This window comes from Cryptotermes secundus, unplaced genomic scaffold (assembly GCF_002891405.2).
Source record: "Cryptotermes secundus unplaced genomic scaffold, Csec_1.0 scaffold683, whole genome shotgun sequence".
In the NCBI taxonomy this organism is placed as follows: domain Eukaryota; kingdom Metazoa; phylum Arthropoda; class Insecta; order Blattodea; family Kalotermitidae; genus Cryptotermes; species Cryptotermes secundus.
Window position 1 is genome coordinate 49,977 of NW_019729903.1, and position 19,777 is coordinate 69,753.

At 39.8% G+C, this 19,777-nt stretch overlaps 1 protein-coding gene across 3 annotated transcripts in view; it reads right to left on the reverse strand.

The window, feature by feature from the left end:
- Nucleotides 1-19,777, reverse strand: part of LOC111865787 (neurexin-1) — a gene marked incomplete at its 3' end in the record, with an annotated part of 317,673 nt that overhangs the window by 46,855 nt on the left and 251,041 nt on the right. For 2 of the 3 annotated variants that reach the window (XM_033751956.1, XM_023854068.2), the window contains 3 exon segments: nt 2,536-2,586; nt 11,208-11,360; nt 17,047-17,205. In XM_033751956.1, coding sequence (XP_033607847.1) covers nt 2,536-2,586; nt 11,208-11,360; nt 17,047-17,205 — 363 coding nt within the window. 3 annotated transcript variants of the gene reach the window in all.

Sequence of the window (19,777 nt, forward strand, 5' to 3'; positions counted from 1 at the left end):
AAAAATGAGTACCAGGGATCTTCCTGGGGGGTAAAGGGCGGCCGGCGCGTAAGGCTGACAACCTCACCGCCACCTGTAAGCCGACTGCCTAGAAGATGTGTGAGCCTCGACGTCTCACAACCCTATGGGCCTCAACAGTCTGTTACAGGGATAGTTTTACCTTTCATATATTATGTATAATTTTAAGGTAAGCTAAAGTGAAGTTATCCCTGTGTTTAACTAATTAAGAACTACGCCATGAAGGCGTACGTGGGAATGGATGTATTGATCAATATTGTCTTGACCTGTGCATTAGTTGGAGGTGAGTGGTCAGCTTCACTCCCCGGCCGCTTTATCCCCCGGGAAAGAGCCCCCCGGTAACCATTGGATAGGAGGCTTCATGAACCACAGAGTCGGTTGGGACGAAGTGGAGAAGAGAAAGTTTTTGACCTTACCGGGACTCGAACTCCGACCACTCGATCGTCCAGCCCGTAGCCAGTCGCTATACCGGCTGGGCTATCCGGGCTCCTATATACAGGTATATACGAGTATCCGTATAATTTTATCGGTTATTATGTATAGATGTAAAATATGGCTTAACATTCTAACAGAAAAGGAGCCGGTATAGTGAGTAGGCTGTGGGTTGGATGGCCAAGAAATTGGGTGTTAATTCTCTGAAGGAGGGAGAGATCTTTCTCTTCAGCATCCAGACCGGCTCTGGGGCCTACCCAGTTTTCTATCAAGTGCGTACTAAAGGAATTCTTTGCTGAGGGTAAAATAACTTGGACATGAAGTTGCCTATTTGCCTTGAATGCAAGGGGCATTTCTATTCGCCTTATTAACTCTTCATTACGTGTTTCTTAATTAAATACACGGATAATTTTAACTTATTTTCATATTAAGATGAAAACATAGGCCGAGGGAGATGTTTAAGAACAGGGTAGTAAAGAGAATTTATGAGTCAAATGGAGGAAGAAAGAGGAGGCTGGAGAAATTAAAGAGAAATGTCACAATTCGCACCCTTCACCAAATTCGGTCAATGAAATTAAGGATGATGAAATGGGAGCGTAGCACGAATGAGAGAGATGAATACAATATTTAGATCTTAACATGTGGAAGGAAGAGACCAATTGGGAAAACTAAGGGTAGATTAAAATATAATATTAAAATTGACGTTTAAAGAATAAAATTAAAGAATGTGGCCTGGGATTTAAGTAAATCAGAACAGAGTCCAAATGAGGGCTCTTGTGAACACGCTAATAAACATTCAAGTTCAATAAAAAGGGCAGAATTTACCGATTAACTAAGCAACTACGGGGTTTCTCAAAAAGTACTTTTATTCATACAGTTAGTTACATTGTTAAGTATTTGGTTATGCTGTTAGTTTCTGTTTACATTGAACCAAACCGTAAGAGAAAGGAAAATGTTATTATTTAAGTCAAACTGGTATGTACGGATCATTGCTAAAATAAAATTCTTTTTCGAGAGAGTTGAAGATTATGAGACATGAGGCTGTAAATGCGATGAACAAGATAGTTATTATCTTTTGGGATGATATCGAAAAGTCGGGAAATTCTACCCTGAAGATGGAGCTAATCTGCGCCTCCGAAACGTCAGTGAACTTGTATCGGACAACACAATATCTCATCTCCGAAGAGTGTACACTTCAAAGTTAGGTCACGTGACTGTAGCATAACAATTCTCGTGCAGTCACTCATTTCCCTTCGATGCCTCCAAACTCGGGACAATTAACGATAAAAATTTATCGGACGTGAAGCTCTTGTTACACTTTTCCCCACAACTTCTGTTCGAAATATATTCCGCACCGATAAATGCTTTCCAAGCTTCGTGGGTTTATAAATGTATTTAGCTCTTCGTGTAATGCGTCCCTTATTAGGTTACTATTGTTCGAATTTAACCAAAACTGATATATGTTGAAAATTTTAAGTAAAACTCCACAGTATCAGATTTCATGAAATATATTCAATAGTTCTCTTGCTTCTATGGCCAGAGAGACTGGCAAAAGCGGGGTATCTAACAGGCGAATTTTCAAAAATTCTCTTTGCGCATGAGTAAAAAAAAAAATCGACTGATGAAAATGACAATTTGGAGTAAGAAAAAAAGTGGAGTGCTCCGTTGAGCAAACTGATTTAACTCCTTTAAGGACTATAAAATACATTTTTGGCGAAATTTTCAAACAACAACAACTTTCCAACCAAGTAGATTTTGTAATTATTTCTTTCCACTTGATCTATCGTCCTTCAAATGATTTCATTGCCTTGTAAAAATTATGAGAACATTAGTAACAACATTAAAATTATTATTGTTATCTTCAGAAAGCTGTTCATGTAATGTAGATGTTAGGCCACAGAAACAGTTTTCTATGTGCAGTAAGCTAGAAGGTTAGAATACCAACAAATGTATATGCTGAGTTATACGTCCATTTAGGATGATTCATTCCACTGCTGTCACGTGACAATTAAACAATGAGTACCGTGCACATGTGTAATCTACTTTACGTTAGTGCACGGTGATGTACAAACTACAGGGGCTTACCACATAGGTATCTGGCGTTGCAAACGTCACCTCTCCTTCTAGGCGAGTAGCCTGAGACAGAAATTGAACTCCAATCAGGGTCTTTTGTAGGATACTTAGAATACAGCTAGCATTTAAACGTTGGCTAAACTGGGGTTTATCATTTGTAGAACACTAATTAAATAACTAGTGACTTAGAGTCCGTTGAAATTTTAATGGGAAATTATTGCGATTATAAGCAGCATAATTGTTCGTAACTTTCTACCCGATAACATTGATTCAAATGTGGTAACACAGTATACTTCTTCTTCTTACATTGGTCTTAAATCTTGCCAATTTAAATCCCTTTCAATAGATAAAATTACATTGTGTAGTATCTCACTGCTTACGTGCAAGAAGGAAATTGAATAGTCTTACAGGTCGTGTTTCGTTCTTCTTCGGACGCAAATGTTTCGTAAGTATAATCCTTACATTATCTTAAATGAAAATCTACGCCATCTCGTTAAACAGAATTCAGCAATGGCGGTTTCTCTTGTTTTTTTTTTACTTGTTATGTACTGCTTAGGGAACAGCAGAGCGCTCTTCGTGATTAAACCTCAAGTAAGCGGAAGTTTCTAAAATGCCGGAATAATAAAGGCAAAATTTCCACCACCGCTACGGTGGCTTTATGAGGAAGGCAGGTTCCACCCTCATGCCTTTCCGACGCCTTGTTACCCTCTTAACTTTTTCAACTGCACAGAATTTGCGGCAATTTACAAATTGGGAACCGCAGTGTTCCGTAAAAGGTATTGCCTTGAGTCAAATATTCTGTACTGCAGAAACACAGCTTACCAACAAATGAGGCTTTTGAAGCTTAGGACACTAATGTTAGAAACCTACCTACCTATTCACATATGTTCACCCACCTTCCTACCAACCTACATACATACCCACATCCACCCACCCACTACCTACCTATCAACACCCACCCACCTACCTATCAACATCCATCCACCCACCTACCTACCCACTCAACTACTTACCTACGTACCCACCCAGCAACCTACCTAACGTCCTACCCACCCACTCACTCACATACCCACTCACCCATCCACCCATTTTCCTACCTACATACCTACCTGTCTAAGAAACACACAACAAACAAACAAACAAAGTAACTAACGCAGTGGAACAGGGCATTTTTTTAAGTTGTTTAGCTATTGAAGAAGTTCCCTACGTTTTATGGAACCCGAAAATTTATTATGTTTACGTGAGCCTACTTCTGGTCCCTATCCTGAGCCAGCTGGCTCCAGTTAACATCCACTCATCCAGCTGTTTTCAGATTCATTTAAATATTATCATCCAATTTATCCACAGGTTTTACAAAGGGTATTTTTCTTAAGTTCTTTTTAATAAAAATTTTCTATTAATTTCTGTTCTCTCCACTTCGTGCTATGTACCACGCCAATCTCATCCGCCCTGAATTTACCGTCGTTATAATATTTGGTGAGAAGAACAAATTATGAAGCTCCTCATTACGAGGAGCATCCTCCATCTTATGTTCAAATGTTTTCCTCAGCACCACGATCTCAAAGCTTTATCCGCAAAATTTAATAAAACATAAACTTTACAAAACTAGCACAACATTAGATTATGGACACAGGGATTTCAGACAATATCAATAAAGGCAAACAGAAGAAATAATAAATAACAACCAACTAACTGCATGGAGCTGAGTCCTTCTTGAGAAGTCACCAGTTGTTCAGCTACTCAAGAATTTCTCAACATCTTATTGAACCCACAGTTTCAGTGCCAAGTTCACAAGGGCCCTTCTCTGGTCTCTATCCTGGGCCAGATGAATACAGTCCAGGCAACTCCATCCTATCTCTTAAGATCAATTTTAGTATTATTCTCCAATATAGGTCCTAGCGGTCTCTTTCCGTTTGGCTCGCAACGTTATCGATCATGACGGCGTAGCGGAAATGTTCTAAACTCATATTTGGGAGGTATTCGGTTTGAATCCTGGCTGGAACAGCGGTTATTGTTATTGGAGTTTTTCATGGTTTTCATCAGTCACTCTGGCTAAATTCCTGGATAGTACCTCGACCAGGCAATGACCTCTTCCTTCCAAATCCTTTCCAATTCGTCAGTTATTTATCATTCAACAATATAAGAGTCTGGTTAGTAACAGCGTCATTAAATACGCCAGAAAGTAAGACCTAGTGTTTCTGTCTGCAGGTCAGTCAGTGTTGATGTTGCACGGAAGGAAATGGCCTTATCTGTAATGTAGTGTATGAATCTGCAGGAATAATGCACTCATATAGCGTGAAGTTGTGAATTCTGCAAGCAATACAGCCAGATAGAAGCGTTAAAAATATTCGGAGAGGAAATGAACCGAATATTTCCATATTTTGGTTCAAATCTGTACAGGATGATGCAAATTATTTTAAAAAATTATTCAGCTGAAGGCCTTTCCTTTCTGTATCGTTCTCTCGCCATTCGTTGAATGCAAATTGCTGAGTTGGAGGCTGAAGAGGCACAAATTTTGTTGGCACGTTTGTCGAGTTCCATACTAATTGACTGGTATGTGAATGCATTACTAAATGGATGGACAGTAATAACAGGTTACGTAGCTGGGAGGGAGGCAATGGGGGGGATACATTTTTGTCTCTGACAAGAGACCGAACGCCATGTTGCTTCCTGATCAGTTTTCTCTTTGTTCTAGAACTTCCGTTGCGCATTATGAAAACACATATTATCACAATATAACAAAGGAGACAGATCAGCTACCGGCATTTGTATCAACCTAACTACTGCGGTGATAAACTGAGGAAAATTAGTTTCGTAAAATAATTGAATAAATTCAAATTTTAATGTGATGAATTTGGGACTCTCATAGCAGTGACTATGAAGCGTACCATCTTCTGAGATGTGACGCCGTGTAGTTCGGTAGAATTTTATCAGCGTTTTGGAGAGATGTTTGAAAACTTTTGAAATGAAGTTTTTTGTAACTATGAGAAACCTCTTTTTACGATAAAACAAATGAATTTTTATATACAGTTTTATGTAAGTTATATATGTGGAATCCTGAACAATTTTAATATTTTTAACGTTCGACATTTGTCAATATATATGATAGATATATATATTTTAGTTATTTTAATGTGAGGACAAGGCATGCAATGAACTAGTTTGCCGTGGATGAGTAAGCACCTGAAGATGGCATTATTATGCCGAAACATGTAGTGCGAGTGAGAGAAGGAGATAGATGAGTGTATGCACTGCAAGACGGTTTAAATAAATCATGGATGTAAGAGAATTATATGCTTCACACTTGTGTGGTTAAATTGAACTACACAAATAATGGAAGCCATACTGCCTCACGTTGTACATAAATCAACTTTATACATGAAATAGCCTACTAGTAGCATTCTAATGCAACTGATCATTCGTGCTGAGAGTTTGGGGGGGGGTGCACTCACTAATAGTTTTATCATGTAATCCCCACACTTTTGTTTCTTATACTTGATGGTAGCTTTTTGCTTCACACTTCATTCTCCGTCATCATTGTAACCGTTGCCTTGTTGATCATTAACGTTGTGAATAACATAACACTTCTTCTCAAATTGAGACATTAAACTGTTATGAGGTGACCTCGTGACCTCACCCTATCTACATGTATATATGTTAACTGATTTATGTGTCATTGATTTCAGACATATTCACAAGTTTGTATCATTAATTTTATCATTTTATTACTCATGTAAGAATAAAGGCTTAGCTACAGGATATAGGATGTGGTTCCAGAAAACCCAGAGCGAGTAACATTAGGAAGCCAGACCGCATAGACTTCCTACACGGGAGAGCTGACAAAGAATGTCGGCAAGATGAATAACTTAACCGAGGGCGAAAATCAGAACATTTGACATAAGGGGATGAATCACATATCCTGTATCGAGTCTTCAGCACCATGCAATCAGTTGCTAGTTTAGAACAAGAGGTCCAATTGTAAAAGCTGTTACAATATGGTTAGGAGGATGTATGGACATATAACCTCAGTACACAGGAAGTAGAAGCACTTCTTCGTCAGTATAGACACAGTGACAGTCTAAGTTAGCCGAAGGTCCATCCTCCAGGGGGGAACCGCTATCCTATGGCGGCCGGCGTCAAGCTGCAGTGACCACCGATCTCTACCAGCACTACACGCTACCATGATTGTCCTCTACAGTATCGCTACGCTATGTAAGTAGAGACCTGTGTGTCGCAGCCTGGCTAGCAACCTCACATAGAGGGGAAGTGATTGCAGGAACGCAATAACTTTATTAACTTGTTTTGCTTCATTTATTTCCAGTTATTTTATCATGACATTTATTTTTTTGATTGTTTATTTTAATGAATAAAAGCTGTGGTGAAAAGCAGCATATGAATTGTGGGGTGGGGAGGGGCATCTTCCTTGATCACCCCATCCCGGTCCCCATAACAAAACAAAGGAACTCATGTACGATATACCAGTACTCGATTACGAAGTTATGTGAACCTGCTAAAAGGTGTTGTCTGATTCTACATTGAGAGTAATGAAGACTTCACCAAAATTTACTTAGCATTTTTCTTATTTGAGGGTTTCTAATCACACGCTCAGTATCTCAGATTATGTATCAATGAATGGCAGGGTAATAAGTACATAATGAATTGGAAAGGATATGGAAGGGAGTTAATATCCCAAAATTTGCCCACATGATCCCAGGGAAATCAAAAGATAGTCCAAATAGTGGTTGCACAAACTATGAGATTTGGACCAAATTAATCTAGTAACCCGTTTCTAAGCAACGGCTCGGCAAATTCGTTCCCGCTGAAGCGAACTCGCGCAACAGTAGAAGAGTAATGCATTTTATTTGGTCCGCGCCGTGACAGTTGCTATTCAACAGCGCGGTGAACAGGCCTCCCCGTGTGGAGGCGGTTTCGAATACCTCCTGTACTACAGAACGTTCCCGAAAGGACCACGGGTTCTGTCAACCAGTTGCTTCACTTTCTCTTCGTTGCATGACAACTCATGCAGTTTTACTTCATTTTTCCCACTTCATGCCTTCCCGAAAATGACTCTGAGTTCGAAAAATCGTGAGTCTAGTTCATTTTAATGTGGTCTGTATAGGGTTATGTTTCTGCAGCCTAAGGTCCAGAGACCTATCTTCTAATGTTTTGACGTCTATTATGCTATAATTCTATTATGTTTATTATATAAACAATAAAGAGATATCAACATATCGTTGAACATTTAAACTATTAAAATAAATAAGTTAATTAATGATGTATACATTACGTAGAGTTATAATTCATGCTATAAAACTATTTAAAAATTTATAAACATTTATATTAACATCCAATTAAAATCTGACGTTTTGAGCTCATCGGTTAATTCAGATAGGAGGGCTCCGGTAATGGGAGATTTTTGGAAGGTCTTTTTTTTTTAAGTAGAGAATACATCAAGAATATTCATTGAAGTCTTGTGATCAAGTTCTTGATTCGTAATTCTAAAAATTCCGAGTGCAAAAATTTTGCTTAGTGGGGGGTGGAGTCCAATTGGGTCCACTCGGCACGGCGGCCACTGATTGGCCTGTTGTAGCCTGCCCCGGGTAATTATGATGATGGAGAATTTGGTGGAAACAAGATTGGCAAGGGAAACCGAAGTACTCGGAAAAAACCCACTCCAGCGCCACTTTGTCCACCACAAATCCCACTTGACCAGACTCGGGATCGAACCCGGGCCGCCGCGGTTGGAAGCCAACGACTAACCGCTTGAGCTATGGCCCGTCAAAATTCCGAGTGCAAGTCTCATGAATGTTTAATTAATGAAATTGTAAGTGTGGAAATTTCAAAGTCGGAAAACTGTAGGTCAAGGTCTGACTGAAATTCTTTTGGGAGTGCTGAAGAACTGATCCTATTCAACTAGGCACCAATTCAAAATGCAATACTTTCCACCCAGAATTACAGTATCCTACAATGGGTCGATATACTTCTAATGATAATTTGATATTTAATTAGAGATTTTCAATGGAACGTTGCCTATACACATGCTAACTCTCTCTTGCTCTGTTATTTAATTTAACCTCACTCACTTCTAAGTTAAACTTTTCCGAATAGCTACTAACACTTTCATTTTTCCCTCAGTGGTGCAATTGGAACGTGCAGAGGGACTATACGCATTCCAGTTCTAGTAAACTTTGATCTCAGTGGGGCCCCTAGTTTTATAACGGCAGGAGGCCCTATATCTGTCTCCTGGAATGAATCTCATGGGGACAGTTAAACGTTAAACCAAACTCAGCTTAGAGATTTCCTTCTGGTTATATTAATGTTTTACCACTATTTTATTGTAATATAACATTCTTGTAAAAGTAAGCAAACATCGTAGCAAGGCTTTTTCTCTTTTAAATTCGCTTAGTGGGGGTGGAGTCCAACTGGGTCCACTCGGCACGGCGGCCACTGTTTGGCCTACTGTAGCCTGCCCCCGGTGATTATGATGATGGAGAATTTGGTGGAATGAAGATTGACAGGGGAAACCGAAGTACTCGGAGGAAACCCGCCCCAGCGCCGCTTTGTCCACCACAAATCCCACTTGACCAGACCCGGGATCGAACCCTGGCCGCTGCGGTGGGAAGCCAGTGACTAACAGCTTGAGCTATGGCGCGGCCTATCAAGGTTTTAGAAAAATGCTAATCTATATCCTGTGATGAAGTATTTGTTTTGCTACCAAATTCGCTAAAACGTTTCCAGTTCTTGGGTGCGAAACTTCGGTTTCTGAAATTAAGGCAAGATAACAGACTCACGGTGTTTTGAGATCGGGTTGCTTAAGAGAATGTTTGTATTGAAGAGGGATGAAGTGACAGGAGGTTGGAGAAAACTGCGTAATGAAGAGCTTCACAACTTGTGCTCTTCTTCAAGTATAATTAGAACGATGAAGTCAAGGAGGATGAGATGGGCAGGGTATGTAGCACGTATCTAGATAAATAGGAATGTATACTGATTTTTTTGTGAGGAGGCCAGAAAGAAACAGGCCACTACGAAGACAGACGTAAATGGGGAGATGATACTAAAAGTTATCTTAGAGAAACAGGATTGAGAGTTTTGTACTGGACTCATTTGGTTCAGCATATGGACCAGTGGTGGGCTAATTAACGGAGAAATGTTTGGCCATCGACACAACAATATTTAATTAAATAAGCCAAGGTAACTCTCAACAATTGGTTAACTTAATTAAATGTTGTTGTAGCGACGGGCAAGCCTGTTTCCGTTAATTATGACACACAACAGGATGCATACAACGAAGATAGATGTTTGCTCTTGTGAACACTATGGTGAACTTCAGGTTCCATAACATTTTGGGAAATTCTTGAGTGGGTGAGCGACTGGTAGCTTCTCAAAGAGGACTTAGCTTCATTGTCAACCACTAACTCAAGATTGATTAGACCAGTACAGGATATGATACGTTATGTTGTGGAGTGAAGGCCAACTCCCGGTAATATGTTAACAGAGTATTAACTTTTTGTATTTTAGGGAAAAATATTGGTTGGAATAGATTTAGTCTTGGGGAAATATTTGTAAGATGTACGAAAGCGGATGTAAGAAGGTTAAACAACTTAAAGGAATTTCTGCGTATGGACTTAGACGGACATTGGCTTGCCACGCGGGAATGTCCAGTCAACAGAATGACATTGAAGGTACCTCAAAATGCTAACTTTGCAGAAGCTACACTTGAGCAAGATGGGGGAACGTTTGCAGGTAAAAGCGTTAGCGAAATGGTCTGGCAGTAGAAGGGGGTGTGTCCCCTTAGGATCCCAGCCAACGAGATCACCCACCTTGGGATAAGACGTCATTGGAGGCAGACTTACACCCTCCGGGAAAATAATGAGTTAGCATAAATAAGGGTATATAACCCAGCGACCAAATTAGTAAGGGAATTATTCTAACAGTAATTTTGGCCAATTGCGGCCGGAGACCATGTCCGAATGGGTACCGACTCGACATCCGGCAACGCCATCCGTCTGCAGATTCAACCCAAGTAAGTGGAACTACTCTTATCGCCATGCTTAATAATTGTAATATTATTAAACTGTAACTCCTCCAATGGGACCTGAGTTAGGAACGTTACAGCAAGTGTACGGGGCGTAAGAGAAATCCAACTGAGTGATGCAGAGGTAGACAGGCGTAATGTGTAACCCGACACCAGGCGGCTCTTTCAATGTGATAGTACCAAAATGTATATAACTGTATATTGATTCTGTTTATACTAATATAGGGTAGCATAGGGTGAGGATGTGGGTTTCTGTTGTGATTTCCCCCCTTAGCACATTTCGCACCTGCGCCCTCCTGACAAGGCCCGTGAACAGTGTGCCCCTAGCCAATGAAGCAACGATGAGGAAGTAATTCAGTCGTTTCCTTAGCCTTACCCCTGTGACTGCAGTACAGAAGGTGACAGTGGGGATACCTCCACGCCCCCATGTCACCACGGCATAACTGGTAGCATAACATGTTATGTCTGTATGAAATACACCACTGAATAATTTCCGTCATTACTACGAGGTAACGACTATTTTCCCATATTACAGAATAGTCCAATGAAAATATGGCAAATTTAATAAACTTTCATATATTTGTTATAAAATCTGAATTGTGAATATCGATTTATGGGAATTGTGATGAAGTACTGTAACCATACTTACGAGGTTTGAGTCCCGAGTGGTGAAGGTGACAGGGTCCGCAGCCTCCACTTCCTGGCACATGAAGTCAACGCGCCCAGCGACAGTGATAAGCTTACTCTCAGTTCTTCCCAGGTCGATAAAATTCAGCTTCAGTGTGTCTGCAGTGAACTCAACCTAGAGAAATAAAAATGATGTCATTGCCAAACCTTATACTTGTGTAATGTTCTTAGTTAGATACAATTAATAGATGATAATCTTATCAATTCTTAGAACTCCTAACTACACTCTTCGCATCAGACTTTCTTATGAAATGTGTGTATACGTTTCATATTTCTCTCATGAACGCTACATATTCTATCCAATCCTGTTTCCCCCATTTTTCACTTTTACAACGTCTGATGAAGCGTAAAATTAGTATCAGCAATTATAATTAGAATTCTCAAGCTGAGAAAGATGAGATGGACAGGACATATAGCTTGCTTGGGGAGAAGAGGAACGTATATAGAATTTTTGTGGGAGAGGCAGTAGGAAAGAGACAATTAGGAAGACAGTAGTAGGTGGGAGGATAATATTGAAATGGATCTTAGAGAAATAGGATGTATGTGTATGGACTGGACTCATCTGGCTCAGGATAGGGACCAGCGGTGAGGTGTTGTGAACAAGGTAATGAACTTTCGAGTTATATCAAGTGTAGGGAAATTCTTGGGTAGCTGAGCGGCTGGCGACCCCTAAAATATTACTCAGCTCCGTGGAGTTAGTTGGTTAGCCAGAGAACAAGTAGGAAGCTCCTAATTGTGCAAGTTTCTCCAGCCTTAACTAACTTCATCCATCTTATATCTAAATATTCTACTCAGTAACCTGTTCTCAAACTCCCACAACCGCATATTCGCACACAAAATATAGAAGCTATGTCTGCATTTGCAAATAATTTCAAGGTAAGGTAAAGATAAAGTTTCTCCTGTGCTTAATTAAGTACCACGACATGCGAAGCATGGAGAGAGTGAATTTATGGCTTCGCGTATTCTTAAACTTGTCATTAGATATAAATGTGTGGTGAGCTTCACGTCCCAGCTGCTTTGCTTTCTGGTAAAGAGCTCCTGTTACTCAATGGATAGCAAGCACAGGTAAAACCCCGTACCGATCTGGACGCTGTGGAGAAAAGAGAAACCTTTTGCCCCTGCCAAGATCAAACTCCGATTCATCAGTCGTCATTGTACCTACCGAGCCATAGCAGAAATTTAAAGTTTCGTCCTATAGGAATCACCGAAGTATTATCCTGTCGTTTTTGTAATAATGCCAATCAACATGGTAATGGAGAGATAGAAGAAAACTGATTTTCTAAATTGATTCTGAAATGTTGATTCCAAAGCTGTATAGGGGAATTTCGCATGATGTCACAATTTTATTGTGTCTAAACAGCGCTTGTTCTGTATAATTTAATTTTTTTCCTTGATGCTCTTAATTTTTTGGTAGCTTTAATTGTATTTGCATTGTGTTCATTGCGTGTAGTGTGTCCTTCATTGTTTCTGTTGTTTTGAGTACTGCGTTTTGTTTGAGCGTGTTATCTTATTTTGTGTGATATGTGTTGTTTGTCTGGTTTGTCTTATTGTCGTACCATAGCTACCAGGTAAAAACCCAACTGCGGTTAAATTTTTTGTTGCAGTTGTAATTGTATTTATATTGTGTTCATTGTGTGTAGTGTGTTATTTTGTATGATATGTGTTGTGCCTTACTGTAGTACCACTGCCACCGGGTAAAATCTCATTTGTAGTTGAAGAAAATAATAATAATAATAATAATAATAATAATAATAATAATGTAATAATATGTTTTATCTGAAAATAAAAGCTTATTTTCATATAATATTTTCATTATTTTAAACTGTGTACTAAGTGATAAGTAAGTTTACATTTAAGATCATAAAAATACATTATGTAGGTTGCAATATTTGTGCTATTATTTTTATGATAAACTGACCCGACTAATTCAAAAACATTTTATTTCGTATATAATCGTATAAATACAAATTTTTTGAGCTCTGTTACGATTTAAATAATTCTCCATAAAATGTTTTCTTTTGTTATTTTTTCTTCTTATGTTTTAGAGTGATGATTTCTGGTGACGTTTCAACGTTTATGGAAGCTAAAATAAAAGACAAAAACAATACTTCTTGGACCCTTCTTTCCTTCCAAAGTCCACTTTTTAATATAGCATAGAAATTCAGAACTTGACACCTGACGCTCATATCGGCCTCTCTTACTGCTTTGCTCCAGAAGCACGTTCACTGGCAACATCTGTCAGCTCGTTTGTGCATTAACAGCTAACATGAAACTTATGTAAAGTTCTCCACAAGCTGCTGTGCCATAGACTGATACAAAAGGATGTGGGAAAGTAACAGGTTATCAAAGAAAGAGACTGTAAATCCTTGTAACGTGGGCTGAAACTAATTTATATGTCAAGATTCTAATTAACCTAAATAGTTCGAAACGTAGTACAAAATTAACTACCGCACTTTCTCTGTAACCAGCCAGATCTGAGGCCCAAAAACTGAAGCGCAAGAATCTGATAATGTGCTGCCTGGTCAGGTATGTTGCACACTTCAGAGGGTAGTGAAAGATTAGAATGGTGTTTATCAGGAGAGAAATCGAATAAATTCGATTAGAAACCTGATCTAATAAATCTTCCACAACAAATACCATATAAATTCACTCGGTGTTGAACTTGGCGATTCGATTTGAGAAGCCAGCGCCTAACTTCCTGAGAGAAGGCATGGTTAAGCGCAATGCAATATCAGTTACAACGGTATACAATTATATTCTCATAACAGAACATTTAAGGTGTTTTAACGTATAAAACAGCCCACATTCAGCATCAATTGATATCAGAAGAACACACATCAACAAATATAACAAACAAGATGGCAGTAAAATACAGAAACATATGTAATATTTATATTGTGGCTTATAGACCCGTTGCTAAGTGGTAACTCTGTAAACAACGTCCGTTTCTAGGCACCGGCTCGGTAAACATGTTCCATTAGCAACGAATACGCACGCAACTATTGAGTTACTGTTGGAAACGGGGTGCTTCTGCGTGGTCAGTGCTGAGATGTTACAAACAAGAAGCAAAGCAAGTTGTTACACATTTCTGTACGTGCATCTGTGAAGAGAGGACCTGAGAGGGATCTCCACTGTTATAAACTGTTGCCAGAAAACTGCTGGTGAACACACAGAAAACTGAGAAATGCTGTTGTATCCCGAAGGATAGTGATGGGATGTACTTGTAGACCGAGGGGAAGTCTTGTGGACTGGGATCGTTGGAGCACTTAAGAATTGAAATTCAAGTCTTCGGAAGTCGGTTTCCAGGTTAATAGAACGATGTATTGAATCAAATGCTTACACAAGGTTACATTAGGAATATTAATTATAGTTACTTGTTAAATGAACAAAAGGATGTGAGTGCACTATGCACCAACGCGGTAGGATTCGGCAGGTAGTGAGAGCTAGCCTCCAGGGAGGTGCTGAGTGTGCTACTCGATGCTGCCGCACTGAAGTTCAGTAGTAACACACAAATGCGTGAAGCTAGTGATTAAACTGGCGAGGAGTCCGACCGAAGCGAACAAGTCAAAAGTTTAGCGTGGTGTCCGCCGTGGCTGGCAAAGCCAGTGCACACGTATTAAAGATAAGCAGCGACACACACACAGAGAGCCTACACAGAATAATACCTGAACAGCGATAAAACAAGAAGTGGCCGCTGCAGTACTATAGACATAGGACGTGTACCCCGAAAAAAAATTAATTTTAAAAATTTGAGAAAAAAAGAATAGAAAATTTATAGACATTTTAATTTGAAATGAAGTTTTAAAAAAGTGCCAATTTTAGAAATCAAATTGACTCGTATAGGTTAACAAAGATTTTATACATACACACAATTGGAAAGACTGGTGATTTTAAATTTTAAACTACGGGCAGTGTAGCAGCTACGTAAGAATACACACCTGATGATGGTCATTTAGGGCCGAAGCATGTAGTGTGGAGGAAGGGAAGAAGAAAGAACTACAATTAAATTATTGTACTTAAGACGGAGTTTGTCTCATATATATTGTGTGAGTGTAACAAGATGCTTAAAGATAATATTCTAGAACCAGAGAACTATCAGAATAATAGTCATCACCGGAGAGACCAAATTTTCTGCATCGTGCCAAAACAAAAAAAGAATTTCCTGACTAACAAAGTTACTATTAGCTTCTCAAGGAAGGCTTTATTCCATCCTTACATATTACTAAACGTAAAGTAAAACAAAATGAAATTGTCCCTGTGTTTAATTAAATAAGCATCACAACATGAGGATGTACTGGAGGAGTGGAGGTATAGCTCAATCATTCTTGACCTCGGCAATAAGTAGAAGTGCATGGTCAGCATCAAGCCCTGGCCAGTTTACACCCCCGGGGGTGCGATTCATGAATATTTAAGCTGTAGCATCCTTGCTATTCCAGAACACCTTATGGGCATTGCATCATTAATTAAGGAATCATCAGGAAAGAGTAAATCTTTAATTGCTCCTTCAAACTGCATTCATTCATTCATTCATTCATTCATTCATTCATTCATATTTCCTGTTACTTTCTCTGGAGCATAGGAATTCTGTGAAACGCTTCGTTTCACTTCAGTTTCTTAATCTTACAGACAGTTGGTAGGTCTCCTTGGACGGGGGATTGGCCCGTCACAAGGCATCGGACAACACAAAACAGCAGACATTTACGCATCGAGTGGGATTCGAACGCAGTGTTTGAGCGGGCGACGACAGTTCACGCCTTAGACCGCTCGGCCACTGTGATCGATTAACAGTGCATTAATAAAGAAATTTTATGGTAAGGAAGTAATAATGTGGGCCATATAACTGGTGAAATTCTCAACAGTTTTGACAGAACAATTTTTTTTTTGCGAACTGGACTATGTAAGCATCTACGTATATGATTTGAAAAGGAAAGGATCCATCACAATTCTCATAAACTAAGTCGTATTCGGTGATAAATAATAATTGCACTTCATATATGCACATCAAGTTATTAGCACCACTCAGAGAACATACGTTCATGCAACTTGTTAATACGTGGCAATTCGTTGCTATGGTAACCAGAAATTGCGTAATTCCAGAGCTTTCATCTCACAGTTACATTACGTGTTCGTGTACACAGTGCTACGTCGAACTTACGGCTTGCCAATTTCCCGAAAGCGGATCATTAAGTCGAATTCATTATAGCATGGAACTTACAGGATTACACGTACGTTCCTGGATCTCAAGGTTCGGATCACCTTCTCAATAACTGAACGCCTATTGTTCTTTAATACTAAAGTTAAATTTTCATTAAATCTCTTAAGGGACATCAAATAACACGATATAGAATATTTAAATTATTAAATATAATAAAAATAAATTAACTTATATATATGGGGCACGCGGCTACGTAGTTGCTTGAGGCACTATGCTACAAGCCGGGAGGTCGCAGGTTCAATTCTCGATGATGTCATTGGATTTTTGAATTGACCTAATTCTTCCAGCCGCACTATGAAACTGGGGTTGACTGAGCCTCTAACAGAAATGAGTATCAGAAATCTTCTTGGAGGGGTGAAGGAAAGCCGGCGCGTAAAACTGACAACCTCACCGCCATCTGTGAGCCGACTGTCTAGAAAATGTGGGAGCCTCGACGTCTCAAAATCCTATGGGCCTCCATGGCCTGTTGCCATTTGGGTTTCCAGTCCTAAGTCCAAAAATTCGGGGCGCAAGTTTATGACTCTATGACTGTATGAAGATCGTTAAGTAATAACAGTAAAGTTAAAGAATGAAGGCTCTACAATACCTTTCGGAGACAACCGACGAAATTGTTATGTATTCTGGAACCGGGCAGCGCATGCGTGTTCTGGCTACCGCCCACATAAACTCTGCTAGAGGACAGCATGCTGAAGGTACCCGCTGTGTGTGAGTGGTCAGAATAGACACCATCCACCACAGCAGACAACTGCAACAGGAAGAAAAACATTGCTAATCCCAATAGTCCCAATAAACTGATACATTCAGCACTAAACATAAATTTCATATCTTGAGTTGTCACCTCCAAGCGTCTTCAAATGTTGTCCCACCAAAACAAAACTGTACTTAAATTACAAATTCACCAATAGACCGCGGGACACGTTTCATTCAGTAAGCCATGGATTCTCTGCGAGCCAGTGTAGATCCTAGTCATGCTATAGCATGCACTGAAGAAAATTTGGGTTCGATTCTCTGGTTGAAACCGACTCTGGGGTCCATCCAAACTATCCGGTGTGTTAAGCTCTAGTGGCGTGAAGACAGTCACTCCCATTTAGTGTTGAGGTTACGAATGACAAGTCTATGAAGTATTTATGTAGTGCTACATTTTTAAATTTTATTTTCTTGCCTACATTTAGACCAGCGATTGTCCCTACTTACGAACATGTAAAAAAATATCATTTCATATTTTCAATGGAACTGTGACACTCCCTTTGAAATAGCATGTAGACAGATAATAAGCCAATTTTAAAGGCAAAATGACACTGATATGAGACCGAAGCACGTAAATGCAATAAATAACCTTGCTGATATTGCTGTTATGTATTGGTGAAATATTGGTTTTACGTGATTGTTTTACCGTACGATGCATATCGAATTTTTGTTACAGTTTGCACAGAGCTGCTGTACTATCCTGTAACGAGGAGAAGGCATGTCAATTACGAAGTCTGTGCAACCTGAAAGCATTGTTATCGCTGTCGGGCGACTTTTAACGATGCCCTTGGTTGCTGAAGCTTATGTGATCTTAAATGGGAAACAGCTAGTTCAAAGTTCAGTAATTCTACCTACTACTTACCTGGCCTGCTCTTCATTAGAGGGCAATGTAGCTCCTAAATACCTTTTTCTAAGCAGTGGGCGCAGGATTAATTCCTGGACTTATTTCCATCAACGTGGTATTAATGAATTCATTTCAAGAATTAATAAAATCAACATGTCCTGGGAAGGAGTCATTTCTGCCCCTCTGTACACTTCTTTCATATACCACGTTGCTGTATGAATATTGTCACTCGACTGAGTGACTATAGACTGGGTTTGGATTGGTAATCGGGCTTAGTGAACACTTAGAGAACGTAACTACAAATAACTACGACAGTCTCACTGAGTTACACACTCCAAGAGCGCTGTAACTACATCACACATAGTCTTCTCAGTCTTCACTAGTCGTTGCTCTGTAGTGGCTTCCAACGGTGGATGTTGCCTTTTCTCTGGTTTCCCGAACTCTCCCCGGCTTTAGCTACCAGCTTCTCACTTCTCACAACTACACCTTCCAACTCACTCAACTCGAATGATCAGTCGATCGGTTAAACTGCTGCTGGCCTTCATCAGCACAGTTATTCCTGGCTTCAATCTCCGCGAGACCAATGGCTAAGATTTTTATTCCCTACTAGACATGTACGTGTTTCGAAATGAGGCCTCCTCTTCGATGAGGGAGGGGTCGGTCTTCGTATGTAGGCGCTACGTTTCTTTCACTCAGATTCAGCAGGAGTTTATCCGCGCTGTCACGGCGTCTGGGTCACTGTGGGCTTTGTGTGTCACTGCACTATACTAAGTGACATTTATGCAAGGTACATAGAGGTTTCCTGTCAATGCAGGCTTGTGCAGCAGCTTATGCCTTAGCTTTAACCCCGGCACTTACCGTACAGAAAACGTCTCTTCCATTATTGCGTGTACTCTCGTTGCAATGGAAACGTGTCCATACAGCTGTTCCCTAGCAACAGCTTTTTTACTGTCACCTGTTTACACAGCTGTTACTGGGCGATGGGTCTGCATGTCACGATACCAATGAATTATAACATACGGATCTTTGTATAGGTTACTGGGGTGGATTTAATTCGGCGTGACCTCTGCGTTGCACACACAAACTCAAATTTAAAAGTGTAATTTTTTGTAAGAGACTTTAAAGATAACTGAAATCTGGTTTTCACAGACCTATATAAATTTCCTTCGGTTTCATTAAGACGCCACGAAAACGTGTGGGGGAATCGCTTGAGCCAACTTGTACCGCACACGTAGAACGAAAAACAATATTACAAGGGATAGGATATAAAGACGTGGGCTGGATTAATCTGGGTTAAGATGAGGTTCAATGACGGACTCTTATTTGTGTCAAATGTTAGGATAATAGAAAAATAATAAATCCGAAAAGAAGTCATTACCTAAACAGAGGTATTATCCCGGTACGTATCTGCAGTAGCGTAGTTGGTTGAGGCACTATGCTACAAACCAGAAGGTCGCGAGTTAAAGTCCCGATGGGGTCATTGGATTTGTTTTCAATTAACCTAAATCTTCCTGCCGCACTCTGGCCCTGGGGTCGACTCAGCCTCTAACAGAAATGAGTACCAGGAATATTCTTGGGAGTAAAGGGTGGCCAGCGCGTAAGGCTGAAAACTTTGCCGCCATATTTGAGCCGATTGTCTAGAAAATGTAGAAACCTCAACATCTCACAACCCTATGGGTCTCCACGGCCTGTTACAGGGATACCTTCACTTACTTTACTTACGTAA